The sequence below is a fragment of the Leuresthes tenuis genome, unplaced genomic scaffold (assembly GCF_036924035.1).
Source record: "Leuresthes tenuis unplaced genomic scaffold, fLeuTen1.0.hap1 SCAF_20, whole genome shotgun sequence".
In the NCBI taxonomy this organism is placed as follows: Eukaryota; Metazoa; Chordata; class Actinopteri; order Atheriniformes; family Atherinopsidae; genus Leuresthes; species Leuresthes tenuis.
The window spans coordinates 14,965,266-14,991,839 of NW_027325374.1; the positions used below are offsets into that span (position 1 = coordinate 14,965,266).

The 26,574-nt window shown below is 40.5% G+C and overlaps 7 protein-coding genes across 9 annotated transcripts; 3 read left to right on the top strand and 4 right to left on the bottom strand.

The window, feature by feature from the left end:
• The first annotated feature begins 1,024 nt into the window (after window positions 1-1,024).
• On the top strand, window positions 1,025-3,004 carry h3f3d (H3 histone, family 3D). The gene is made up of 4 exons (XM_072372843.1): window positions 1,025-1,110; window positions 1,864-2,006; window positions 2,135-2,288; window positions 2,543-3,004. Exons 2-4 carry the CDS (start codon window positions 1,879-1,881, stop codon window positions 2,669-2,671), a joined length of 411 nt encoding a protein of 136 aa, XP_072228944.1. The 5' UTR covers window positions 1,025-1,110; window positions 1,864-1,878; the 3' UTR covers window positions 2,672-3,004.
• Window positions 2,926-4,896, bottom strand: uqcc4 (ubiquinol-cytochrome c reductase complex assembly factor 4). 2 transcript variants are annotated; one of them, XM_072372841.1, is made up of 2 exons: window positions 4,652-4,896; window positions 2,926-3,873 (listed from the first exon to the last, which is right to left on the bottom strand). In XM_072372841.1, the coding sequence occupies exons 1-2, from the start codon at window positions 4,741-4,743 to the stop codon at window positions 3,552-3,554; spliced, it is 414 nt and encodes a 137-aa protein (XP_072228942.1). In that variant the 5' UTR covers window positions 4,744-4,896; the 3' UTR covers window positions 2,926-3,551. The 2 variants fall into 2 exon arrangements, with proteins under 2 accessions (XP_072228942.1, XP_072228943.1); XM_072372842.1 differs by having other exon boundaries at window positions 2,926-3,870; window positions 4,652-4,895.
• Window positions 4,897-5,240: 344 nt separating this feature from the next.
• On the top strand, window positions 5,241-16,315 carry LOC140277974 (uncharacterized protein C7orf50 homolog). 2 transcript variants are annotated; one of them, XM_072372838.1, is made up of 6 exons: window positions 5,241-5,296; window positions 5,642-5,796; window positions 6,396-6,512; window positions 14,836-15,059; window positions 15,558-15,639; window positions 15,964-16,315. In XM_072372838.1, the coding sequence occupies exons 2-6, from the start codon at window positions 5,659-5,661 to the stop codon at window positions 16,141-16,143; spliced, it is 741 nt and encodes a 246-aa protein (XP_072228939.1). In that variant the 5' UTR covers window positions 5,241-5,296; window positions 5,642-5,658; the 3' UTR covers window positions 16,144-16,315. The 2 variants fall into 2 exon arrangements, with proteins under 2 accessions (XP_072228939.1, XP_072228940.1); XM_072372839.1 differs by lacking the exons at window positions 5,241-5,296; window positions 5,642-5,796; window positions 6,396-6,512 and adding an exon at window positions 13,602-14,002.
• Window positions 6,491-8,038, bottom strand: LOC140277969 (G-protein coupled estrogen receptor 1-like). Its single transcript, XM_072372833.1, has one exon. It carries the CDS (start codon window positions 7,904-7,906, stop codon window positions 6,710-6,712), a length of 1,197 nt encoding a protein of 398 aa, XP_072228934.1. The 5' UTR covers window positions 7,907-8,038; the 3' UTR covers window positions 6,491-6,709.
• LOC140277970 (uncharacterized) lies at window positions 9,617-11,489 on the bottom strand. Its single transcript, XM_072372834.1, has 2 exons — window positions 11,294-11,489; window positions 9,617-10,845 (listed from the first exon to the last, which is right to left on the bottom strand). Exons 1-2 carry the CDS (start codon window positions 11,294-11,296, stop codon window positions 9,775-9,777), a joined length of 1,074 nt encoding a protein of 357 aa, XP_072228935.1. The 5' UTR covers window positions 11,297-11,489; the 3' UTR covers window positions 9,617-9,774.
• Window positions 16,316-18,056: 1,741 nt separating the features above from the next.
• Window positions 18,057-21,605, bottom strand: gnptg (N-acetylglucosamine-1-phosphate transferase subunit gamma). Its single transcript, XM_072372836.1, has 12 exons — window positions 21,570-21,605; window positions 21,447-21,526; window positions 21,284-21,338; window positions 21,131-21,198; window positions 20,919-20,973; window positions 20,680-20,763; window positions 20,500-20,593; window positions 19,225-19,339; window positions 19,063-19,145; window positions 18,756-18,884; window positions 18,586-18,667; window positions 18,057-18,492 (listed from the first exon to the last, which is right to left on the bottom strand). Exons 2-12 carry the CDS (start codon window positions 21,511-21,513, stop codon window positions 18,413-18,415), a joined length of 912 nt encoding a protein of 303 aa, XP_072228937.1. The 5' UTR covers window positions 21,514-21,526; window positions 21,570-21,605; the 3' UTR covers window positions 18,057-18,412.
• A 46-nt stretch (window positions 21,606-21,651) lies between these two features.
• Window positions 21,652-26,491, top strand: tsr3 (TSR3 ribosome maturation factor). Its single transcript, XM_072372837.1, has 6 exons — window positions 21,652-22,094; window positions 22,487-22,697; window positions 23,045-23,238; window positions 23,356-23,523; window positions 23,854-23,908; window positions 25,687-26,491. Exons 1-6 carry the CDS (start codon window positions 21,974-21,976, stop codon window positions 25,820-25,822), a joined length of 885 nt encoding a protein of 294 aa, XP_072228938.1. The 5' UTR covers window positions 21,652-21,973; the 3' UTR covers window positions 25,823-26,491.
• The last annotated feature ends 83 nt before the right edge of the window (window positions 26,492-26,574 follow it).

Below are 26,574 nucleotides of genomic sequence, written 5' to 3' on the forward strand. Positions count from 1 at the left end.
TAAGTGAAACAGTACGCTGAGTTACAGAAGTCACACCGATGCATTTGTTCAATTGTGTCGTATGCGTTGACTAGAGTTAATTAGTATATTGATTTAATTCAACGTATATTGGAAGGTTTTGTGTGTATTTGTTTTAAATTATTATTATAGAAGTGGTGTACTGGAGCACATGAACAGATATATGTAATAATGAATTAAAAAGCCTTTACAGTAACAAATAACATATTACTATTCTAACAATACAGAATCAAAAGTACGTTAAAGAGAAATTGTTAACGAAATAGGTGATTTTTGTTGGCGGGCTACGCTCTGCATCAGCTTCCCTCCTTTTTCAACAAAGCCACAAAGGATCAGAAAAGCTGTCTCCCCTCTGTGGTATTAAGTTCAACGAGATCCCAGAAAATAAGACAAAATGACAATCTATTCAGGTTGTGTCAGCTGCAAAGGTATATTGAATGAGGACTGTAGCAACGTAAAAGCAGTTTAAGAAAAATAAAAACTTCATTATTATAATTATCATTTTTATACAGGGGGAAACACTCGGATTGTTTTGAGTGGATTGGAATTGCAATACAATTTGGATAATTTTGTTCCTTTTCTTAAAACCTGTTCTGTTTGAGTTTATCTTATCACGAGCATTTTATATACGGAAAGATCAGTGACTTGACGATTTAAGTGCCGTTATAGGATACAATATTGTTTTAGCAGCTTGCTCCCTCTTTGATTTATTAAATGAAAAAGAGAAGTCGGCAAGCACCTTAAATAGTTTGATCGATCCTGATGCTGCGGGGTACTAAGGGTACCATGCTAGGAAGAAGTAGTTTTACGGTCACGAGTGAATCAAAATTTTTGGAGATAGATGATTCATTTTTGAAAAAGGGGACTTCGTCTATATGCTGTTGTACGTAGAGTCGGTGATCCTCATTCGATCTTCTACCAATCACATTCCTTCAGCTGTTTGAGTCTGGACCAATCCTGTAAATCCGGGGGCGGGACTTAAAGCTTTGTTCGGCTCAGCTTATAAATACCACCTCATGAGCCGCACTGGTAATGTAGAGAGAAGACACGCAAAGAGGAAGATATTTGATCCCGGAAAAATAAACACAAGCGGTAAGACAGTTTATCCACTTTTTAAATGTTTTTTTTTCCTGCTATAACATTTATGAATGTTTATCAATGTTATGGTACAATTTCATTCGCATTCGTAAACAGTGAAATGCGATGGGACAATGTTTAATTTATTGACAACAAAACGGCGCGCGCCGTAGTCGTAAGCTAACTGGTAGTTGCATCTCAAGTGTTCGTTTGAAGCCTTTCTATATGGTAAGCAGAAGTAAAATGTTGTTTTATTGTGCCATTCTTTTGTGTGTTTAATAAAGAAAGAATTCATTTTGGGGACGACTGTCTTGATATAAATGTTAGCTGTGGTGGTAGCTAGCTGGCGCCATTTTGCAACCGTCCATGCTAGCTTTTAATTTGCTCGCCAGACAAGCAAAGAAACGTGTGTTTTCTCTGCAGCTTAATGGTGGCTGTGCTTTACGTGGATCTTCACACGAATGACATGCAGTTGCATCAGTTTTATAATTAGACGCTATTTTATCTAATGAGGAAAATCACCTGATCCCCATGTGAGAATTCCCCATGTTATTGTGTGTAGGTTTGCTCACATTTGTGATTAACGTACAGTGGGATTTATTTCGGGTACTTTTTTTTAAATTAAAATGGAGGCGACCCGTGTGTTATCGTTGTAACTGCCAGCCTAGATGGACCGAGTTGCTTTGAGTGGACAGCTCGGTGTATTGCTGATCGCAAATTCGTGGGAAACATCCAACGTTTTGTGTTTGTTGTTTTTTTGTTTTTCAGCTCCACAGCTGAGAAATGGCTCGTACCAAGCAAACCGCTCGTAAATCCACTGGCGGAAAGGCGCCCAGGAAGCAGCTGGCAACCAAAGCAGCCAGGAAAAGTGCGCCATCCACTGGTGGAGTCAAGAAACCTCACAGATATAGGTACACATGGGATAAGGGCAATGCGGAATTATAGTGGTCGTACAGTGGATTATACATTTGAAATATCTGTACTGTTGATTTTAAACCATGTATGTAATTTAACAAATATTATTATTTTTTTTTTACAGGCCAGGAACCGTTGCTCTGCGTGAGATCCGTCGGTACCAGAAGTCCACTGAGCTGCTCATCAGGAAGCTGCCTTTCCAGCGTCTTGTCAGAGAAATAGCTCAGGATTTCAAGACAGATCTGCGTTTCCAGAGTGCAGCAATTGGTGCTCTCCAGGTGAGATTTTATATATGTATATTCTTTGTTTTAAATATTTCACATTTACAGTAGGGCTGCACAATCTTGGTTAATTATGACTAATAACTTGAGGGGATTTGTCAACTCAGCTAGTTTATTGTTTGTAAGAATTGCTTTCTGCCTTCTTTATTTGAGCCGTGCCAAGATCGACAAAATGTTGGTCAAAAAGTTTAGGCTCTTAATTTATACACCATTACTTTATACATAACTACTTTTTCCCCCTCCCCACGTAGGAGGCCAGCGAGGCATACTTGGTCGGACTGTTTGAGGATACCAACCTGTGCGCCATTCACGCAAAAAGGGTTACCATCATGCCCAAGGACATCCAGCTGGCCAGGCGAATTCGAGGGGAGCGTGCATAGATGCTCAGTTTGGGTTTAAACTTTTTAGGGAGGTGGGGGGGCGGGGGTGACAGGGATTTGTTTTTTGTAAATCTTGAACTATTACCAGCATGTGTGCCACATGACTTGTTTGTAGTTTCGGGTATGTTTTTGTACTTAATTTTTCATCTCACTCGACGTTCTTTCAAACTGTCCCTTTCACTGTAGACAAGAGCTTCACATCTGTAAATGCCCATATTCTGTTCCTTTCTCAGGTTTGCCAATATTTTAGTCTGTTTCCTTTTTTTTTTTAATCCTGTGTTTGCATGTCATAGGATTTCTTGTTGTGCTGTAAATAAACTTTCCGCTACCTCATTTGGACTCTTTCTTGTGACGCTGACCCCTAATAAGCCCCCACCCCTTTCTTGTAAGAATGAGAAGCCAAATGTTTAAACAAGAACATGCTTTGACTAAATTTGGTCCTTGGCACTTCACAGTCCAAGATTTGGTCCAGGTCGAGGGATTTCTGAGTAATGTTGGCTTAAGTATACAAGCCTGAGTGTTTGCTGTTAAAAGCTTGTATGCTAGTTTCAGGAGAACTGGGTTTTAGTAGAGTCTTGTTCTCAGTGATATGGAATAATAGCACATTGCTGTCTGAGTGGGTCTGCTTAAAATGTTCCTGGAATATTGAGTTTTTTCCCCACAAAAGTGAAAATGTGGCATGACTGGTGTCATAGAAAGTACTCAAATGTAATTAAAGAAAGGCATTTTTAATCACGCTTAACAAGATCATGCGTGGCTGGACAATCTTTGCAGCAATGGACGGTATCATCACTACAGTTCTGTCAAAAGAATCACTGTTCCACAAAAATTCAAGCAACATCGCATAATAAATACCAGAATTATATACATAAGCTCTCCATCATTCATCTTCTTCTTCGTCTGAGGTGGCTAGTTGCTCATACAGCTGCTTCTCCAGCTGTTTATCAAGTTCCGTCTCTTCTCTCAGCACGCACCACAACAAGAAGGCGGTGCCAAACAAGCTGATGGGGACTACCTTCCACCAAGGTCGTTGATGCTGGCTACCCATCGAGCGGTCCACTCTCCAGGTCTTGTGACTGGCCTTGCTGGTGGAGAACTTGATGGGCTCGTTGTTCACCTCCGGCTCGTTGTTCACCTCGTTGTCTGTGGGGGTCTTCGATCTGACTGAGCTCAGAGCTAGGGACCGCACACTGTTAAGCCTGCTAATGAAAAAACCAAGAACAGCTTTATTAAACTATATCAGTGACGTAATTCATTTCAAATAAGTCAATTTATTTTACATCGATACACAAAAAATAGCACCGTTAAATTTCACATTTTATAACTGTACTTTCACTTTTGATCAGGACTGTAGGACCTTCACTTATGAAGTCATTTTACACTTTTGCATAAAGACTGAAAGCACTGGACTTGGATACTAGTCTCTAGAAGTTTTCTTTTCTCCCGAATGATAAAGGCATTGTGATTTTTTTTTTTTTAATTTGGTCTTTAATTTGTCTGAATGGTTCAAGCAAAATCTTTTAACACGAGGGGGAAAGTTTGTTCTTTGAAAACGGACAATTAACAAACTTTTATAGCCTGTAAAAAATAAATACATACATTTCAATCAAATCAGGGGTCAGGCCTTGACAATTATGATTGTCACTTTCTATTTTATTATTATTTTCTGTCAATCTCTGTTATTAAATGATGTAGAGGACATGGTGATGATGACATCTAGAGACTAGCCCTGATGCTGCTCCACTGACAGAAAGCTACAACGATCATCTTTAGTAACACTGGCAACAAACACGGTTATTTCAATGTTGGTCGTAAATGTCGGCCCTATACGTATTCATAACGATGACCTAAGGATTCAGTCATGAACTTAATATCCGTGGACCACCGTGTGTCATCTGAACAAAAGTTAACATTGTCATTGAGTCATAGCCACCATTACTGTCCATACTCGCTTTCATCCCACTACAGATTTCCACTCACCTCACAGTCGTTGAAGTGTTTTTGATACACATTCCTCGACCGAGAGTCACTCGTGTCAGACCGCGGAAAACTCGTCCTGCTGTTGAAGACATCTCGGGCCAATTGTCATCTTACTTCATACAGCGTTAGGTAAATTGAGCCGAAGGTTCTCCAACCAACTGCTCAGGTCATGTAACGTATCGTTGTGCAACCTTGAATTTCTTCCGATGAAGTCATTGGACGGCGTGCTTGGGTCGTTCCGACAAATTGTAGAGGGAACAATATTTTATTCTTGCATTTTTTAAATGATTTTTTATTAATAGTTACTCAATAAATCAACAAATAATGGGCTTAATTTGGGCTTAAAATCATATTACTTTTAAAAGACAATGTGGTGCACAACATATTACTTTTGTTTGTATAAGAAAGACATTGTGTTACTGATTATTTAAAGCTTTTTAAGGCACTTTCATTAATAATTCTTCCAGTTTATCTGAATGTGAATAATGTTTTCTTTGAAACGCTTATGGCCGTTTTAGGCCGCCGTCCGCCAATCAAAAAACACGCACAGATTTTGCCCAATCATGGTTCCTCTGACTGATGCTACTTCCTGGTTTAGTACCCACGCTTTGCTTCTAGCAATTTACACGCTTCCTTCTCTTTCAAGTAAGTTTGTGATTTTTATTTGAAACTCATTTTTTAAAAAGTCGCATGTACGACTTACTGATTACTGATTGTAATTGTGATGTTTATTTGAATGCGCCAATGGGAGAAACAGTGATACACGTGTATGTTTATGTATGAAGAGGCGTTGGAGTGAGATATCAATTTAGTTTTTATCTGTTTTCTTCTTCGGGCACATGCCTTGTTTGTATTAGTCAAGAGTGGTTTATCAGTGGTTTACCCCTTTATCTCAATGTTTGAGAATTATTTTCCAAGGCTTGTCTTAAGCCCAGTTTCTTACTTCATACATTATGTCTGTTGGCATTAACACACACACACTTTTTAAAGATGTGTTTGTAGAAGTCATGACAAAGGACAAGTCAGCGAAATCGGAATTAAATCTTCCGAAGAAGAAGAAGTTAAGCTCAAGCGAGAGTCGAGCTCCAACGGAAGAAATAATGGAAACTAAAGTTAAAAAGAAAAGGAAAAATGTTGAAGCAGAGGTAAGTAAAACAGTGGAAACTGAAATAATGAAAGCAAAATTTATTGTATTGATCCCAAAAGGCAGTTATAAAGTTATTGTATATAATGATGTTTCCCTTTCGTTGTCAGTGATTGTCAATAGTCAATAATAAATTCAGAATTATTCACCATAAATTGCTGTAGGCAGGAATGTCCTTGTGTACAGTTCCATGTCACAAAAGAGTTGAAGAAGCCTCTGATTGAACACAATCTGTTGTTTAATCACTATGTTTTGCATTCTTCTTTGTACAGTCGGCTCCATGGGCTCCTCAGCAGTCCCCAGCACAGAGGCTGCTTTCTTTATCCATTTTTTCAGTTTCCTTGAGTCTGATGCTGATGCCCCAACAGTTGGCCACAATCAGATTGTGTTCTCGAGCACAGATATGCAACCTATGCATAAAATAAGCAACATCATTGTGCATACACTGAAGGACCTAAGTCTCCCTGTCCCATTCCAGTGTTGCATTTTCAGTCTCGTCAAATGTCTACTCAGAATTGGCCTCTTTTTAGATACATTTTTCTCTAATCAGACTATCTAAGACCTGATTGTTCACAAATATAACATTTCTTTTTCCTTCAGGAGGCTCCAGTACAGATTCTCTCTGTAATGAAGACAGCAGATGATAAAAAACAGAAAAAGGACAAGAAACGCACAAAGAAGCAGGCGACAGAACAAACACAAACGAAGCAAACTGAGGTGGGGATATGAGCTGTTGAAGATGTCTCTTTTCTTTATGAAAGTTGCTGATGATTGAGTTTTTCAACCTGAAATGTTGTAATTTAGTCCATAGAGCTTCTTATGACTGAGGCACGTCTAATTTTACATCAAAAATTTGAATTTTCATTTGGGGATTAACCGATCCTCAGTTTTTACAGCAGTCAAAGGACTTGCTTTCATATTTTCTGTTGTTGATAAGTGTCTGTCATCTCATGGCATAAACCTTTCTCATGTGAGGCCTGTATGACCCCCTCTGAGACGTGTATAACAGTTTGTGGTAGATCGTTGAAGCTTAAGTTTGAGGACTGGCTTGGTGTGTCGCTTGCTGCGTGGAGGCATGGCTGTGCTGCTGGTATATGGATGGATTTTCGCAAAGCTGATCTGTGCAGCTTGGACCGTCTGCTCTTCTTCTGGAGGAAAACCCTCAATTTTTTCCGAAAAGTCTCCCCGAGGAATCCGTAGATTAGTGGGTTCAGGCAGCTGTTAGAGAAGGCTGCCAACCTTACAGCATGTCCTGTCAGGGGGTAGTCCTGCCACAGCGTGCCACCGTCTGCGTCGCCTCTCAGGAGGTGAATGCTTATAAATACGTTCACCGGGAGCCAGCAGAGAAAGAAGACGAGCACAGCTGCAGAGATCATACGCAGGGCTCTCTGCCTGCGAGGCCTCTGCTGTGGGATGTTTTGCTCCTTTTGGCTGCGTTGGAGCACCCGTGCTATTCTCCAGTAGCAGAGGCTCAGGATGAAGAAAGGCAGCAGAAACCCCAGCATCACCTCCAGCCACTGAATCTGCGTCACGTTGGCAAAGCAGAAGTGGACTTCCCCTGCGTGCTGCGCTTGAGCTACAGCGAAAGGCAGCAGGGTGAGGGTGGACGAACACACCCAGATGAGGCAGCAGCTGAGGCGTGCGTACGACATGCTCCGTCTCATAGAGCTGGTCAGTACGACAAAGCGGTCAAAGCTCATCCAAGTCAGGAAAAAGACACTGCTGTACAGGTTGGCCTGCTGGAAAAGGTTCATGAAGGTGCAGAGGCCGGCGTTGTCGTAGTACCCCTGCTTCAAGTTGAACACCTCTATCAGTGAGTCGGCCACCAAGATGAGGTCTGCCACACCCAAGTTCACAAAGTAGAGGTCTGGGGCTGTCAAGCGGCCCTTGTGGTCCAGATTGACTGCAAGTATGAGGATGTTCCCAATGAGGCCGACTGGGAACAGAAATGTGGTGTAGAGGCCAGAGAGAACGAGACTGACATTATAATACTGACAATTCTGCGCGGCGGCTGGTGGAAAACCAGAGATGGCAACCTCTGTGTCATTTGGTAGCGCAGTGAGGTTATTCTCAATGATGACTCTGTCGTCCACATACATGGTCGTGTCCATGCTACACCTTTCTATTCAACGGCATAACCTTTCAGCTACCTTGTCATAGCTTTCAGTTTCTTAGTGTTTTCATAATTTCTGCAGAGGCTGTGGTGCCATCAGTCTCCTGTTTCAGAACAGTTAGTCCCTGACAGACCGAGGAGTTGATGCCTGCTCTTTTGCTCTAGATAGGGAACAGAAGTAAAGTAGGTTAACGGCTCGTTTCCAGCTGCTCAAGACTTAAGATTTGTAAAAGTCCAAATAATTTGCACAGCGTAGCAATAAATGAAAATACATGTGACAGCACTGAAAATACGCAGTACATGAAGATATCGCCTGCGTATATTTTTACGGTGTAACGGTCCCATATTATGCCAGTCTGAAGCGATGCCTTAACCTGTGAAAGTTTACCGTCTTTACATTCGGCTTTACTTATTTCCATGTAAAAAAAAAAGTGCTACCGAGACTTGCAGTAAATTATTGAATTATTTCAGATTTTAGATCAAGAAATAATTCTGTAAAAAGTCTCTAAACTTCAGAAATCTCATAGCGTATAGTGCTCATAAAAAAAAACAGCCAAAAAAATACTGTACAGAAGTATAAGTCGTATGGGTTTGTCAACAACTGCAGGTTGCCATACAACTAAATTGAATTGTGATCATCTATCAGCCTTAATTTACCTTTGTGTCTTTTCACCGCGTGCAGTCGTGATAATCCTCTCTGTCCTGCTGCGGTAAAAGAAGACGTCTGAGAAAATCCAGAGAAATGTTGAGCACCACAACACACAATGCAGGCTCTCGCTTTCATGAAGTCCTCCTGCAGCTTGTTCGCATCACCGTTGGTGGTCATATCAAACATTTGCTATGAAATTAAGAGAAGCGCCCTTTATTGCTGATGTAGTTGTGTAAAGTTGGGACACGGGGCGTTTTTCTGAGCTCTTTGCACTGAATTCTGTTAACAGGAGAGTGATTGTATGATGTTAAAATATGTAAATATGGGAGTTGGGCTTTTTAGCAAAGACAGCAACGGCATATTTATACAACACAAGATGAAGGGCAGACGAGGTTAGTCTTGCCTCATCTATTTGCTGTCAATATTGCTTTTTTTTCTTTTGGTTTTCAGGCACTTATTTCAGCCTCTGTCTTACTTCACACATTTAGGTTTGATTTTTAGGGTTTGGTTTGTGTTTAAGAATGGGTAGATCCCTGACCTCAACTGTTGCTGCTTTTTGAGTGTGACTCAGGTTTTGACATTTAGCATGGCACCAGCATCTTATGTAACTCGTCCCCGTGTGCTTTTTCCTTTAGGTCACTGGTTTGGTGCCACTCCGTCTCCACTGTGACAATATGTCGTTCACGCGTTACCCGTTATTTCTAGAACTGGTGCCCTCATTTTCCTTAAAAAGAGCTGGAAAGTTCACTTTTAGTTTCTCTTACATTTGACAGCTTACAGAACATTATATAACAAAGACTATTGTCATCATTGGCCTAAATCTAGAAAGACTTTAGAAAATTCCTGGGTGGAATTTTGGGAGCTGCAGAGATTTTTCCTGGCATTTGTCTCAATGGGCTTTTGTGAAAAGGCCTCTGCAAACAAGTCATTTCCAAGAATTGTAGATACAAAATCTTATGTACAACCAACCAAAAGCTCCACCTTGATTGCCTTGTTCAAGCTGCTGGTTCCCAAAAACTGAATAAAGAAAACAAAAGGCACCGTGGCAAAATGCTACAAATTTTGCAAACTATCAGTCACTAAAGAGCAAAGAAAATGCGCATCTATGAAACATTTACATGGTCAATAACAGGAAAAAACATTTTAGGAATAGCTGAAGAATGTGTCTAAAATGTGAGCGCTCAGTTCAGTCTTTGAATTTAGAGCTGTTTTCCCTCCTATGACTCGATGTCCTGCAGAGTGTCTGTGATCTCAATGTGTGGCGCTATGATGTTTCTGTTGGGCTGTGTGCCTCCCGGGCTATTACAGCAGTCCCTCAGCTGCCTCAGCACTCCGTGGAGACTCTCTCGACATGGTCTGTGCACGAGCAGCACGAGCACAAGGCTGCCGCTGCTCCCTGTGAACAGCACACACTCGGCCACGCTCAGAAAGGCTCGCTCGTGAGGGCTCAGGCCCCTGTAACCGAGCAGCTGGGCTCCTCTTACCAGCGCTGTGCTGTAGAAGAGCAGGCAAAAGAACATAAAAGTGGTGACTGTCAGGAACACAGGACCCTCCTCAGATCCAGACAGGAAACGTCCTTTAGATTTCCACTGCCGGACACACCCACTTATCAACAGTGCTATTTGAAGGATGTAGGGAATCAGAAATGCCATGCACAGCCTCGCAGCTGCATATGAAACACCAGCACTGGCCGGATCCATAATACAATCCTGCACTTCCTGGAAACTATCTCTTGGCCCGCGAAGTCCAGCCAGCAGCAGGGAGATGAGTATAGAAGTCAGGGTCACCAGTGCTGCGCAGACCCCAGGCCTCCTCAACAGGGCGTGGGATGGAGGATCAAGGGTCAGGACATACGCTATAAGCACCAAGACCAACAAGCTGCACAAAGAGGCTGTGTTGATGGTGAAGGAGAGGGCAGCACAGCCTAAAGCTGTGCCCTTCAGGTAGTCAGGCCTGTACGCCACGGTGTGGAGAGAGAGGAACAGGAGCAGCAGCTGCAAACCACAAAAGACCCAGAGAAGGCAGTCGAGCCACGCCACACGTCTTTGGGCCCTGTAGGTCTGAATGAAGCTGTAGAGCAGGAAGCACCCTGCGAAGAAGCCCAGTCCAGCGAAGAAACTGTAGATGTAGTTTGCTCTGGAGGTTATGTCATTGGCTGCGATCGTATCTAACACAGTGGATGTGGGGCTTTTTGAGGTGAAGAGTTCTTCAGCCGTGGAACTGATTGTAGAACTGATGAGAAATGATAATGTGGTGTTCGTCTGAGTGGAGTCCGTGCTTTGATTAGACTGGAAATACAAAAAGGAAATAGTCACTGAGGAAAGTTTCCTCCCTTCTGCATCAGCTGCCGCTGTCAAGAGTTTCTTCCCAGTGAGAGACGAACACATTTCCTTTTATTGAACAAACCAATTAGAAAAGCAACCTTGTTAGCTGTTTGTAATACAGTTTATTCATTGTTCAGCCCGTGAATCACTTCATGGGTCTCTCTCAGGAACGCACTCTTACAACACAGTTCCTTCCTAAATTGAGTCACAACTAAATAAAACATTTGACCTGAAAGTGACATAATTCCCTTAAAAGATATATATATAATGATAAAGATATAAAATATATAAAATGGCAGCTACATTTACCAAATGCATTCCGTCCAAAATATATTTTTTAGACCCCGTCCCTGGTGGCAAAGCTTTGTCTGCTCTCTTTTGATGAACTCTACCAACACATGTTTCCACTTACCATTTTTGCTTTCGTCACCCAGTCGTCTCTGTTTTGTTTCCACCAGCCAGACACCGCTGATATACTCAAGGCTCTGAAAATGATGCTCGTTGCATGAGCGAGACTGCTCACATTGAAGGTTATTAGATTTCTCTGGGCAGCACCCTGGTAGCATACTTTCAGAATGACTTCGTGGCCATGTGATCAAAACCTTTTCCGCCCCTCCCTCTACTTCTTTTTTTTTTTTTTTTTTTTCCATCACCGTGAGTGAGGTCCGTTAAATCAGAGAGCATACTGCGTCCCTTGTTTAACTTCCCCATAGAGGTTGAGAGAGGACAATCTTTAAATTGTGCTGTGGTTACAGCCTCATGCAGGAAAGAGCCTTTTATTTTTATTCAGCAGTTTTCCTCAGGGTACATTTTATTGAATCCTTTGCAGAGCTTCAATTTTTTTCCATTTTGCACATTGTGAAAAATGACTATTGCTTTCCTTTTCTCTGCGCTGAAAGCTCTCTTAAGCAGGTGTTTATTTTTAGCAGAGAAGAGCGAGCGCTTGCAATTTAGCGCTAAAGGTCGTCAGAACCAGAGTGAATGCACAGTAAATAAGTGACATGCTCTCACACAGGAAGCGGCCCTGCAGCGCAACAGGAAGTGATCCAGTTCTAAAAAGCACGTTCAGTTTTCACTTCTCTCTGCCGAAGGACAACAAAATGACATGTTCGACTGGTAATTGGCCTTTAGACGCACAAGTAAATTGGCAGGAAGCTACCTGCCGTTTCAGACGGTTAGTTTCATAAAAAGGATTCTACTTTATGTCTTAGGCTCGTATGTAATCTTTATTTTTTTTCCCACAACTGAGTTTTATTTTTTTTAAATAATTGTTGAAATGTCAAATTAATGTATTTGACATTTTGTAACTACACTCGCAGTTGAGTGTCTGTTGCAGCGTGCTCCCTGCAGTGGTCCTGAACCTGTTGCCATGATCGGAGTGCACCTGTGCTCAATTGAACTGCCAAAAACAAGAGGGCAAACGCCTGTCTTCACAGTTGATGGTGTATATTTTATTTGAACTCTTGTGATAAAGGAATGCCTCGAAGTGGACACAATGAGTTGTTTTCTTTTTTTATATATTAGTAGTTGATAATGATTAGTCTACTAATGAGACACTAAAACATGCTACTCAGAAAAGTTGATCACCAGTGTCCATTTTTTTGCAGAATCTTCAGCATCAAGTAAGCTGCTGTTGACAAAGTATCTCTATTCCATTTCTTTAAGGCTTTTAACTGGTATATGCTGTAAGTTTGTGTATCTCCAACCTTGTATGATTTAGAAGTTTCCCTCTCCACGGCACACCTGACTGGGTCAGTTCAGAGGTGATCACTGCCATCTCCCCTCGTCCTTTACCTGACATCAACCCTGTATCATAAACATTTTGGACCTTTGGTGGAATTTGGTAGACCTGCACCAAACAAAAGTTTCAGCATCATCCCCTCGTCCAGTGCAGATTCATGATTAATTTCTGAATACTCCTTTCTTCGAATCATCCACAGTCCATGACGACTTCTCTTCAGACCTTATTTGATTCTGTTTAAGTGTTACTGATGGTTTATGTTTGGCATTTCCATTTAATTCAGCTGGTTTCTTACTCGTCAGTCACATTGACTCCCGTTTCTGCCCAGGTGTATTTCATTCCTTTTACAAAAATAAAATGAAAAAAATAATAATTTTATGTCCCCGTCCAATTTTCAAGCTTTGAGTTTTCTGTCCTGACTCGTTAACATCATCCCTTCTACACAGTTGACTAGGAACAACCAACATATTTGGACTGTATTCAGTTACCCTGTTGAATGAGTTTTTATAATAATTAACATCGTTTCCACAGCGAGCTCTCTTGTTGGGGCGAGTGGACTAATAAAGGCGACTGTCGTATCAGTCAGTCCATGTGAGGAGAGAGGGTTTGATACAGTGTTAATTATTTACCCTCTTTCAAAAGTCGACATTTTATCATGGACGGAGCACGCCTTTGGCAGACCAAAAGGATAGATATTGGTCTAATTAACAGTAATCTTTTTTCCGTTCGTTGGCTTTTTGAACGTTGAAAATAATAAAGGCGACAGTGTCGACACTAAACGAACCGCATATAAGCAGCAAGAGGACTGAACAGTTTCCAGGCTCACTAATTGTCCTAAAAGTCTGGAAACTGCGCTGTAACGTTTTACTGAAAATGGTGACATGTTGGCTGGAGAATATTGGTGCTTGCAAGTCTTCCAGACAGTTTAGTTTAACTTTAACTTGTGTTTTACCTGTCGCAAAACGTATATTTTTTTCAGGCAAAATGGGAGAAAGGAAAACTACAAACGTGCTGGTTTAACACCCGCCCCGCTAATGGGTGCAAACCAATCAAGTGCCAGAAATTTTGGGGTGTCACCTGGGTTGGCCAATCAAATTTTACAGGTGACAGGAGAGCTCCCGACTAAACCTTTAAATGTGTCTGAGAGACAAACAAATCATGAGGTCGAAAGAGCTGTGCGTAGACCTGCGAGATAAGATCGTGTCAATGCACAAAGCTAGAGAGGGATACAAGAAGATTTCGGCCGCTTTAGAAGTGCCCAGGAGCACAGTAGTCTCCATCATTCGCAAATGGAAGACTTATGGAACCACAGACAGTCTTCCTAGATCTGGCCGCCCAGCCAAACCGAGTAATCGAGGACAAATGGCCATGGTCAGGCAGGTAAGATACCAGCAGTCACTGTGAATGAGATGCAGAGTTCCACTGAAGAGATGGAGAGCCTACAGAAGCCTACCCGCACCACCTCGGCAATCTCTGTAGTAGAGTAGCCACATAGAACCCCTAAAATAACACCTGGCTCAAGCCTGAATGACTCTCACACCATAGAAGCACACACTTTTAAATGGAAGTTAGATTTAAGTATTTGCACCAAGTTTCACAGGTAGGAACCTGGCACTAAGCATCACTTCAATAATATCATCCCTACCGGTGGGCATGATGATGGCAGGATGGTGCTGTGGGAGAAACTGGGAAACTTGTCAGTATAGAGGGAAAGATGGGTATAGACAATATTGAGCTATTTGAATAGATCTCAGGCTGAGGTGACGGCTTACAATTCAACATTAGTCACTCAAATCATAACGCTAAAGAAAACAAAGTAATGTCCAAAGTGAAACTCAGTGAAGTCTCGGAATTACACCCAGGGCTTAAATCTGAACACAGCCGAGCCTCACTTATGAGACTTATTAGAAAATGTCTGTGCAGTGATGCTTCCCATCAAACCTGGTTGATCTTTAATGTTGTAAAACTGAATCTTTCTGTAGTTGGTAATTAAAGAATTGTATTTTTGATAAACCAACAGCACCCTTCAATATATTTTTGCTCTGTCTTTGTGGAGAATTGTGTATAGATTTTTTAAATTTTTTTAAATGTCACATTTCAGATGACTGAAATATAACAAAATGTTTAAGTTAGAAAGCCATGGAAACGTAAGGCACAGTGTTAATGAAGGATGACGGCTTCCAGGATTCTTAGTTTTGCCTTTTGTCTGATAGCTCCCGGATTCATCCAGCTGCACCGAAGCGATGCAAGAGCTCGAAGGAGAAAAGGACCAAGAAGAGGAATTGAGCCCTGAAGAGAGGCGGGTCCTTGAGAGGAAGATGAAGAAGATTCTGAAAAAGGAGGAAAAGAAGAGGCTCAAAGCAGAGGGGCAGACTCTTCAAAACGCAGAAGCAGCTGGACCCAGTGCACCTCAGCAGGCCTTGGATTACCTCACATGGTAGGAACCACTGTTGTTTACTACAGGTCAGGTGAATTAACAAGAATAATGAAAAACATTCAGGCCCTTTTTATGTCTTTTTTTTTTAATTTTTAATTTTTTTTTACACAGCCTCTACTTGATTTCTTAGCTAGGCACAACATTTCTGAAAGAAAACTTATGTTGGAATTGTATTATTGTTTGACATTCAGATGAAATCTAAAGAAACTTGCCATAACACCAAGTCCTCCACTGCTTTTTTGTGTCTCTTATACAAATCTGAACAAAAAGCAACACCTCGTTAGTTGAGTTTAGCCCTTCAAGATGATGTTGCGTATGTGAAGACAAAATGCACTCAACATTATAGAGCAACTCGGAGAATTTCAGCATAAAAAGATAGAAATATGTCATTTTTGTTGAAAGGCCGTTGGGCGGAATCGTGGGTGTGTCGTGTTTACCCTGTTTATGCTTTAGCTAACTGCTGCCCACACATAACTCTCATTGGTTTTGTCACTGCAGCTGGGCAGAAAACCGTTCGGCTTGGAAGTTTCAGAAGACCAGACAGACGTGGTTATTGCAGCACATGTTCGACTCTGAAAAGGTAAAATTAGCCTTAATCGTCGGCCGGTGGGGCTGGTGGAGATTGTAAGCTGAGGTTTTGACTGCTGAAGGCATTGCCCTCAAAGCAATAGCCGTTTTCACACAAGGTATATAGCAGTAATGACTTCATCACTTTGTGGAGGTGATGACATTCAGTCATTCACACATAGAGTTCAGTCTCCGCAAAAGTGCGATCTAAATGGACCTATGTGTAGCTGAAACTTCACATTCTACATTTGGCAGCAAACTAAAAGCATTATTTTCCCCATCTTTTAGAAAGAATATTTGTAAATTAACACGGGGACAATCAATTTGTTCTTCTCAGATCCCAGAGGAGAACTTCTTCGTGCTGCTTCAGTATCTGGAGGGGCTTCGTGGAACAGCGAGGGACACATCAGTGCAGAAGGCCTTGTCCTTGGTGGAGGAGTCTGGACAAGCCCCGGATGACACAGTTGTCCAGCAGAGGGCGCGTAGAGCCAGAGAAGTTGTTCAGCTGTTTTCCTGACCCCATTGCAACAGAAGGACAATGTGAAATGACCCAAATAAGGACTGACCTGATCTCGGGCTTGGACCAAAGTTTTTGTTTTTCTATGAAGAACTTTTGACTGGTCCATACGGTTTTGTTTCAATTGCCAGTATTGCGAAGATGTTTTAATTAAACTTACGTTACTCCTCCATTTTCCAGCATTACCTGTGTGTATTTTAGACCAGGGAGTAAGCTACTTTTTACTCACTTTCACTACTTTTTCCAGCTCGAATATGTAAGAAGTTACAATTAGATGTCAAGTTTTGCCAGAATGGACAGATCATTTTGGAGGGTTTGAATTCCTCAAGGTGAAATGGAAAGCTTAGAAAACTGTGGAGTATGTCTCAGGAATGTTTGTAGTGGAGACATGTTGGTGCAAGTCAAGGCCCACACATAATCGGCATGAATAACTTTTCTATTTCACTCTAGATGTGACCAGGCAGAGCATGTTTTGTTTTGATAACTCACATAAATGCAACCCAACCAAACCTGTAATTCGTGTTCCATACATGTGCATTTCAGATTCCTGCGTATCTTTAGTCAGTTTCTTTTGACCTGCTAATGAAGTCAGTGTTGATGAGCTACCTAACAGACATAGTTTCAAACTGGAAAGAGCCGCTGCTGCAAATGAGGTGGCCAATATAACGGGAAAATGTGCATTTCCCCCTTTTTTCAGGTCACAAACACACTGGAGGGGAACCATATTCCCAGTTCCTATTGAGGCGAGTTATTCACAGAACAAAACTTTCTTCAAAGCACTTAATTTGATGCAACATCCTTTGAATAGGAGCATGCATCATCTGTCCATGGTTTTGTCCTCACCATCTGCTGTATACTTGTTAAATGTGGTCGGCAGTCCCCGCGTCAACCTGTGAATATGCTTTTAATTCAGTTGACAACAAAGCACGACGTGCCTCTAACGTCTCACAGGTGCCACAAAAACTACCACAATACAACGGAGTGTGTTCTCCTACAGCTCCTCGTAAGGCATTTAAGGAATGAGAAATTCTTCCAAGATGGTGTACTGAGATCAGTTTCTGGTATCACAGGCAGGTGGACGGTGGAATGATGAGCTGAGATAGCACCAAAACGAGCTCTGGAAGTAGGTTAAGGCAGGTAACCTCGATGGATGTGCTGAAACACACTCCACAGCTGATATTCTACACTAGACAACTGCATAAGCAGTGGCAAGAAAATGTGTTCAATTGAATCGGAATATTAAGGTGAGAGCAGAAAATCGGAACGCAAACCGCTCAGAACATTTAGTATTTATTTATTGGTTGGATCGTTGAAATACACTCGACACATCAAAAAAAAAACTTGGTCTGGTGCATTAAAATGCTCAGCTGAGCAGTCGTGTTTAAAACCATAATTTCATAGTTGAGTTCACTATTTAGTTCCCTACATACAATACAGCTGTCTTGGGTAGGCAGTAGGGACTAGTCGGTGTGTGATTTAAAACACAGCCTTCCTCATCTATTCCAAACACTCCATTTTAGCCTTCAGACCCAGTTTGCTCTGATTTGACAAAATGGCAGAATGGAGGACAGCTGCTCGTTGGCCAAATACTCTTCTACATCTGAAATTTTAATCACTAAACCCTCACTATAACCACTGCAGCTGTGATGTCAGGTAAGCGAGTTCATGAGGGTCCAAAGTGGTCAAAAATGCAGAAAAGGAACAGAGCAACCTGACAGGAAGCATCACAATGATGAAGTAAAAATGTACACCTCCAGTATGTACAATAATTGCCATTTACAGTTGATTTAGCATCTGTCCAAGAATCTCTTTAATATATTATACATTTCAGTAAACCATCAGAGGCCGTCAAAGTTTGCAAGTGTTGAGATAAGGATTTGGCTCTTTTTGTTGTTAAGAGACGAGTAGAAACATGTCCGCAATCAGCTTTTCTTTTTCTTTTCAAAGCCATTTTTTGTTTCTCAAGATGTTGCATTCTTACAACATGTAGCAACATCACGGTTCTTGTTAGAAGTCCTGGAGAGAGCCGGCACAATGTCAAGAAAACACCTTTGAATAAAAAAAAATTCAAAAAAAAAAAATCCTGCAATTCTGTGATGCAAAAAAGTTTTTTCTCTTTTGCAGTTGATGAATCTAAGCCGCAGTCCCATCAGCCTCAGTATTTCCTGGTCTGTGTCAGATCATAGTGATCAGCACAAACTTCAAATCCAGTCAGGTGCTTTTGAATAAAGACAGTAACCCTGTGCAGGTGATATATATATTATTTTTTTTACTGCAGATCAAAGAGCCCGAGGTCTCCTCTCAAGTGTTGATCCTGAGTTGTCACAGTCTTGGTACCTTTTTCTTCATCTGTCACAATATTCCAAAAAGACCATTCTATAAGAAATTATACAGATATATAAACTATAAATGAACGAAGACTGTGTAGGTGAGCTTACTTACCTGGTTGGGAGTCATAAGGAATATTATGTTGAGAGAGGAGAGCTCGTAACCTCGCAATCTCTTCACTCTGCTTTTGATAGTCCTGTAAAAAAAGATGTTTTAAAGTTGTCACATGACAAAGAAAAAATATATATATACTTGTGAATGATTCCATTTGCTGAAGTCCATACCTCTTTACATTTCTTCAAAGAGTGGTGCTTTTCTGAATCCGCGGGAGCTTCTGGTTGACTGACTTCCACTTTGTGACTCTTCAGGAGTCCGGCATCCTCAAAAATATCCCTCAAGAGATTACTGTACCCCTGCGTCAAACATACACAGTGCACGAAAAAAATGTTTAAAACGGCTAACAGTTAACAATGTTGATTTTAATAAGCTTCTAATATTGAAAGGACAAGAATTAAAGTATCTTTTTGCATCACAGTGTATTTAATGAAGGCACGCATATACATTTAAAATATATCTCAAAATTCTTCTCACCTGCTCTGTAATAAGACTCTCGTAAAGGGCCTGTTCTGCATCATCCCATTCTGTTTGTAGCCTCTCATTCAGGGTTGGGTACACTACAAATATTAGCATATAAATGACACATAACTACCATTACCATGCCCTGCAGCCTGAAAGAGTTTTCTTTTGTCTTACCTAAAAGAGAATGTGGATGGCAAACGAGTGGCGTCTCGAAGGTTAGCGAGTACACACAGGTACTGGGCTCAGAGACTTGAGCAAGCTTGCTGCTATTGCTGCAGACCAAAATCGCCTACAGAACCGTGACAAGAAACACGTTGCACAAATTAAATTGTTAATATTCCTGGTTTGATTGTGATAGTGATTTTGAGTGGATGTGTTGATTTGATGGTTGTCTTAGTGCTCAAAGAGCTTCTGTATTTAAGGAGTGGCTGTTCCAACACGGAAAGTCAGTAAACTGGAATAGATTTAGACATGCAGTTCATCATTGAGCATTCATCTCCTGACGTGATACCTAACTGGTTTTCTATTTAAAAGGAGATGGAGACATTCCATAACTTTTAAAGAGCCCATATTATGCTCGGGTACAAATTAAAATGTCTATTTTGTAGGTTGACTGGAATCAGTTTCTGATGTTTAATCTTTAATGTCTTTTTTTCTTTAAATTGCTGCGGTGCCTCTTGTCGCCATCTGATCTAAAATGCAGTGTTTTAGCTCCTGTCTCTTTAAAGACCAGTGTGCACTGATGGGTCAAAAATCGAAGGCTGCCAATCAGTGACTCATGTTGGATTCATTTTAAAGTGCGAATTTCATAGTGTACAGCATGAAAAATGAATATGAACGCCACCAAAATCAGATTTCAGACACAGAAAGCCAGAAGAATTTCATCGGGATAAAAAGTGGTGATAGCTGCAAAAGTAAACTGATTCGTTGTATGTCTGCCAGTTTGTGTCTGTTTGAATTAGTCCTACGCATAATACTATCTAACCTCCATTAGTGAACACAATGTTAAGGTGTTTGTAAAAGACGTGCAATGCTTTGGTATCAGCTTGTACCACGAATAATGGCTCACTTAGTCAGTTGGAACAACAATGAGCAAATCCTACTGGTTTTCCGAATTCCATCAGGAACAAGGCCAACTCGGGTGTGGCGTCGTTCAAGTCCAACTTCCGAGTTAAATGGAGTGCAACATCATTCATTGTATTAACATAGGACAGATAAGCCACCAGCCAAACACCATGCAAATGTCTCTCATGGTGATGTCATTAAGTAAACAAAAAAAGAGCCTGGACAGTGCAGGAGTAGTGTCCTTTATAAGAGAGATTAACTTCCTTTGATGTGGACTGCATAAAAAACATATAACCCATAAAAAGGAATAGCAAAAAAACTCAAAAAGCACAAGTCCTCTTTACCTGTTAAATGATTATAAAGTGTGTTTCAACTTTTAATCACCTTTGTTTCTCTGTTTCTGGTTCCACAAGCATCACCATCTCTCATCCACATGCCTGTGAAAGTGTTGTTTGCCATTTCCCACTCCTGCCAGATCCTATCAGGAACACACAAAAAGAATTTTCATATTCATAGCCGCAATTAAAATAGTGCCACAAAATGTCTGTTTCTGCAGCTTCTTACCCCAGTATGCCACTGTAGGCATTCCACCTAAAGGACTGCTCGTGTTGAGTAATGTTGTGGAACGGACAGAATTCATATCTATACCTGTAAACAGACCAGTTACACAAGTAAGCTGTTGTGTTTTCATAGTCAGTCATAGCATGCGTGAATCAAACAATCAAACTGTAGAAAGATGGTGGAAACGTAATAAAAACAAACATAGTCCTTACCCAATACTAAATGTTATGTTAAATACTTACGTCGACTCTGTTAGACTGAAGCACTTTCCAGCAAGATGATGAAGATGCACTGGGCCTTAAGGACGACATTACTATTATTAATTATATTCAGTGACAGAAAATTACAGTAAGAATCACTCAGCATCTGTCGTTAAACCATAAACATTTAATATGTTTAAACACAGAATTAAATAAAACATAGGATCAAAATCATCTGGAGAGTATTATGTTACCCGATACTGGTGATGGGGTTACTTTAGGCTGTAGTCTGCTTCCCTGAGCCAAAAAAGGATTGTTTAACCTAAACGCAAAGAAAGTCGTTAGGTGGGGATCAACAACGTGAATACCGTGTCATACGTTAATGCAGACATGTGCTTAATTCGTACCCAAAGGTGTTTGGCTCTTCAACTATCTTCATTTTACCAGCGAATCCATGGTTGACTGTATGGAAAGCATCCAATCAATAACAACCAACAGCACTTCACAATGTGGCGCATGCAACTTCGTGTAGTATTATAGTAAAGTGTGGAGAAGAATCAAATAACTTACAACAAAGACATAAACAGACCACCCACAGTCCTGTTAAATGAGATATTCCCTTATAGACACTGTACATGGCTGGTATGAACTGTTTTTACCATAGCCATACAAAGAACTCTTTATGATGTCTGTGGTTTTCACGCTACATTTCCTGCTTCACTCGTAGTCAGATGACAGGTCACGTGACCAAAATAAATCGCGAGCATGCGCATTTTGCATGTGACGACACGACACGCTTTCCATGATTCAAGTAGCCAAAGCTAACTAAACTGGATTATTGGGTATATCACCGTAGTGAAGAATGAACGGAGGCTAGTACTTGCTGCGTGGTGATAATGTGTCTGAGTATATTCTATACGTTGACAGTTTAAATAAGAAAACAAACAAAAAAAAAACTTTTTATCTTTGGAAAGAAAATGTCGTGTCAGTGGGATAGCTACTAAGCTAATGTCAGGGTAAATCACACAAACAGATGCTGGTTCGTTTTAATGCAAGGTGTAATCTAACAGTATCTTAACCAGACCACGGGTTGCAACATGGGACGAAAGAAACAGGGCAAATTTGTGCGTCCTGACAATAAGGGCAAAGACAAACGGCACAAAATGAAGGGGAAATCTTTAGAAGCCTTCACAGAAGAAATGCATTCTGCTCTTGAAGGTAATTTTAAGTAAAAAAAATACGGTTAAGCTTTTATTCCCTTTCCATTCCAACATTTTGTCTTTGCTGTAGGTAGATTATGTTTCTTATCGTTTACATCTAATGGGTGTTGTGATTTGATATGTTACTTAGATCTAGAGTGATAACATCTTGATGTATGTGCCACTTTTGATTATGATTTTATAGTCAGTGTTTTATAAATGTAATGACATTATTAATTTCAAACAAATGAATTTGAATAATGAAAAGACACTTCTTCTGAAATGCTGTAGTGTTACACAAGTAGTAAATAGTAATTAACAAGTTATTTGATGCAGTTATTGAAGATTTGGCGGAATCTACAGTGCTTCTCACATAACATGTGCACTTTGTCTTTAAATTGTGTTTATCAGCAAGTCTTCACTTAGAGGAGGGAGCCGAAGCCCCACAGGTGAAACTGCCGTGTCCACTTGCCATGTGGGAGTTGGGCCACTGTGATCCTAAACGCTGCACAGGCAGAAAATTGGCGCGGAAGGGCTTTGTACGCAACCTGCGCCTCAACCAGAGATTTAATGGTCTCATCCTGAGTCCGATGGGTACAAAGTATGTGACGCCCGCAGACAGGTTTGTTGAGTTTTTTCCTCTACTGTGCACCCCTTAACACCACTGCTAGCTTTTGAAAAGTTTTGTACATTGGAACTGTTCCACCTAATGATGATTATTAGCAAAGCGAGTCATAAACTGTCACATATACAGGCTTTTAGAAAAAAAAATCACTTCAAACTTCTTTACTCTGACCATAAAAAAATCCACGCCTCCAGCTAAATCTCACAATGACATATTTGCATGTTTTATTTATTATAATTTTTTCTCTTCTCATTGAACCATTACACTTGTCTTTGATTGCTCTTTAATTCACCTCGTTTTTTTATCAAATTGTTTGAAAGCATTTTGTGTGGATTTTCACACAGAGAAATTGTGGCTCAGAATGGCGTAGCAGTGATCGACTGTTCGTGGGCCAAACTGGAGGAGACGCCCTTCAGTAAGATGGTCGGAAGTCATCCCAGGTTACTGCCGTACCTCGTAGCTGCAAACCCTGTCAACTATGGCAAGCCTTGCAAGTTATCATGTGTTGAGGCTTTTGCTGCCACATTCTGCATTGTAGGTAATGATTTAACCTAAGTTATGTAGGAATAAATGACTGTATTGTCTTTCTGACCGCGTTTTGTGTCTTGTTAAAGGTTATGGCAGTGAAACTGTAACGCTGTATGTGATATTGCAGGTTTTCAGGAACTAGCACTGCTTCTGTTGAGGAAATTCAAATGGGGGACAGTCTTCTTGGATCTCAATAAAGTTCTGCTGGACCGCTACGCTGCATGTCAGTCAGAGGAAGAGCTGCTGACTGTGGAGAAGGAGTTTCTCACGTCTAAACCAGAAGAGGAGGAGTTTGGTAAATTTGATGGGGGAGACACCCACATTAAAACACTTTAAATGTGTCTTTGCTGTTTGGATTTGAGTGGTTTAGGCTTTCTACGGTCTGTCGTTTGACTTCCTGCACAAACTTGCAAAACATAGAATGATTTTTATTTGTTAGCTTCACTGTGGAAAAGCTACGATTTAAAGTGGCAGTATCAGGAGTAATTGAATTTGAGGGGTAGTATTCAATCATTTTGTTCTCTTTGATATTTGGTTTAACACTATCGAAGTCTGTAACCTGTAGTTCATATGAACAATAATGTGAATGTTCTTAACTAGAATTGCTCATCTGTCCTGTTCCCAGATCCATTTGATGTTAACTGCGGAGTGGAATGTATGAATCTCAACAGACGTCAGTGGTAAGAACTTAATATTGCTTATGAAAGCAGAAGAACAGTGAGACCTGGTTATATTTTGAAACTGACTCCACTTATTACTTTTGTGTGAAAACATAGCCACGGTACAGATAATACAGTGAAATAAAGGTTGAGCTTAAAGCCAATATGGAAGTGGTGTGATTGGTGTTAGCTTCCAACATATTCCCCTTCAGAAAGCACCAACTTCTCATGTGAAATATTAAATCAATACCCACATATCGCTATCATGTAATTACTCAGATTCACTCCGTGTCGATGGTTCCTCTAAAAAATAGTTCCACAATTGAATAGACATTGTACCTCAAACAATGTTGTGTTTGCTCAATCGCACGTAGCTTTCTCCAGCTCCACTGTCATGTCCAAATATGGTCGCTTCCAGAACCAGACTTTATTTATTTATTATTTTTCAAATCCATTAAGATGAATGCACACAGGACTTGAGGCTTCAAAAATGTCACTTTACAAGCCAATGCGTCTGAGTATCAAGAGTCTTTGATTCTGATTTATGAAGAATATGGTTGAAGGTATTCTCGTCTAAATTAGCCAGAGTTTAGGAATCGCGGCTCTTAAATATGCCAAACGCTCTATTTGTAGTGCTCCAGTGTAAATAGATGAATTAACCTTAACTAAATTGTTAATTTAAACGCTTTATTTAGATTCCTTTGCAAGCAAAAACCCAAGCAAAGTCTTTAATTCATGGATATCACCAATGAATGGCTTTTTCCTTCTTTTCTTCTTTTTTTTTGTAGCTTTTTGTGCCATTACGTCTCTCTTCAGCAGGTGAAATGCAACTCAGTTGGGTTGAGGTCAGGCGAATGGCTCGGCCACTGCAGAATATCCAATTTCTTTACTTTTAAAAGCTCAGTTTGTTTTTGTTTTGAGTCATTGTTCATTTGTACGCTGAATTACCATCCAACTTTGCAACATTCAGCTCGATCTGCGTGGACGGTAGACTTCATCCGACTGCTTCTGTCTTCTTTCACAACATCAATATATGCTGGCGGCCCTGTGTCAGTGGAGACCGTGCAGGCCCGTGCCACAACACTGTTGCCATGTTTGCTTTAAAGGTGACGTCATAAGCTTCAAATCACGATAGGTTTCAGGACTTCTCTTTTTCCTTATTTATTTCTTACGGTACTCGTTGATATCTAATCTGGACTTTCTGTTCTTTCGACTTATGAGAAGTTTATATCTTGTGGCGCACTCTCTGTCATCTCCTCATGGTAGACTTGGATAATGATATGCTTACTTCCTGGAGAGATCTGTTTACTTGGCTGGATGTTGGAAAGAGTTTTTTTCTTAACCACGGATAGGATTCTACCACACTTTACCCCTGTTGTTTTTCTGTTAATATCAAGGCCCAATATTGTTGCTCAGACTTTCTTTTTTCTCTCTCTCAGATTGTAGCAAACTGTTGTTTTTTCCGCTCGCAAAGTTCCCCATAACTTGGATGGAATTGTTACGGCCCAATTAGGGCTTATAGGACAGAGGTCCTTCTGTCGTGGGTTTAAAGTAGAAGCTTGCAGATGAGCCCCTCATAGAAAGTTGTAGTTACTACAGAGCTATAATTCCATCAGTCTTCCACCAATTTGTATGCGAATGCTGTCAAATTAAAGTCATGTGTGATAGAAACTGCCTTCTATATGTTTTGCTGAACGCCATAGATCACAAAAACTGTGTCCAGACATAGCCAGCATTCTTAGATTGTTGTTTTCTATTGATCTTTACTGAAGTCGTCAAATTCTCATTTCTACGTGTAGTGCACCTGAAGATGATGATTCTAGTGAGGACTCGGACTCTTCTGAAGATAACGAAGGCCAAGCAGATGATGAAAACACAGATATCGCCAACGGGTCAGTAAGAATCTCACATCGTGAAGATGAAGAGGAGGACTGAATGAATGGATATTAAAATAAAGAATGTTTTTTACCGTGGATGCCTTTGATGCAAGGACTAGCAAAACTGATTTAACACTCAATACATCAAGAACCCTGTTTCCCTGAAAGTCACAATACTTTGCAAAATGTCAAAACAACAAACGGAAGACTTTGAATTCTGAATTGGACGCCATCAACCTGTGTTTGATAATTCTCTCTAAATTCACTACGAATGCCATTAATGCTTAGTTATATATACACTGTACAGGTTTTGGGAGCAATATGCAGTGTTGCACAATATGAAACAAAAACTAGAACAAAGGAGTCACTGAATTGTTTAAATGCTGAAATACAATATCAAAACCAAGTACGAGACAACAGTTTGTTTTTCATAACTACAGCAGTTGATTCTTCCTCAGCTTCATCAAAAGTAGTGTAATGAAATGATTTGTTGAACATGTTAATGTAGTCATAAATTTGAATATATAGTATTTACATATCAAATACATGTTAAGTATATACATACATATGTATGTATATACACATGTGGTGTATGTGTTGCTTTTTCAAAGGATTTTTAAACTGCTTGATAATCTGGTTTTGTATCCATAATTATTTAATTACACCATCAAATGTGCTATTTCATGTAAAACACAAACCAAATAAATTGCCTCCAGCTTCCATTCAATTTGAGGTGTTATTTAAGGCATGTTATACACAAGGTGCCCACAAATTCAGTTGGGTATACATTTTTTTTCTGGGATTATCAAT